This window comes from Charadrius vociferus, unplaced genomic scaffold (genome assembly GCF_000708025.1).
Source record: "Charadrius vociferus isolate BGI_N301 unplaced genomic scaffold, ASM70802v2 scaffold502, whole genome shotgun sequence".
NCBI lineage: Eukaryota > Metazoa > Chordata > Aves > Charadriiformes > Charadriidae > Charadrius > Charadrius vociferus.
The window spans coordinates 1126870-1127576 of NW_009647233.1; the positions used below are offsets into that span (position 1 = coordinate 1126870).

Sequence of the window (707 nt, forward strand, 5' to 3'; positions counted from 1 at the left end):
AGGGCAGCATACGGGGGAACAGCGGGAGGCTGATGTTGCGTCACTGTGAGGTCCCCGTCCTTGCTGGGGCCCCAGAATCGCACAGGGAGCCCTGAGCTTCACCCTCCCTTCCCCAGCAGGACCCCCAGGACCTCCACTCTGGGCTAGCAGGGGACTGTTGAACCCCCAGCCAGGGGCTGGGAGCAGAGGAGGGGGAGATGCCCGATTCCTGGCTGCAGCTATTGCTCCCAGCTGGGTCCCTCATCCCTTCCCAGCTCTCCCCTGTCCTTACCTCCGAGGAAATCGGCCTCTGCCAGAAGTTGCTGCTCAGGCTGCCCCAAGCCCTGCAGGTCTCCGGTTTTCATCTCGCAGCTCTCTTCGTATTTGGAGTAAACCGGGTCCGGGCAGGAGAAATCCATAACGTTGAGCATCTCCCCTGGAGGCACGGTCGGAGCGGCAGGGCCGGGCTGGGGCGAGCCGGGGGATGCTCAGGGAGAGCCGGGGGTGCTCCGGGATGCTTGGGGGGAGCCGGGGGATGCTCCGGGGTGCCGGGACTGATGCGGGGGATGGCCGGGGTAGGTGCGAGGGACCGGCTGGGGGGGATGCTCCGGGTTGCTTGGGGCAATCCGAGTGATGCTCCGGGGTGTTTGGAGCAATCTGGAGGATGCTCCGGGTTGCTTGGGGCAATCCGGGTGATGCTGGGGTTGGGTGCCGGGAGGGATCCGGGG

The 707-nt window shown here is 66.3% G+C and overlaps 1 protein-coding gene across 1 annotated transcript in view; it reads right to left on the reverse strand.

Annotated features, from left to right (window-relative positions):
• Window positions 1-410, reverse strand: part of EGR4 (early growth response 4) — a 1727-nt gene extending 1317 nt beyond the window's left edge. The window contains exon 1 of the mRNA XM_009879848.1: window positions 250-410. Coding sequence (XP_009878150.1) covers window positions 250-410 — 161 coding nt within the window. The remainder of the gene's footprint in view (window positions 1-249) is intronic.
• Window positions 411-707: the final 297 nt, after the last annotated feature.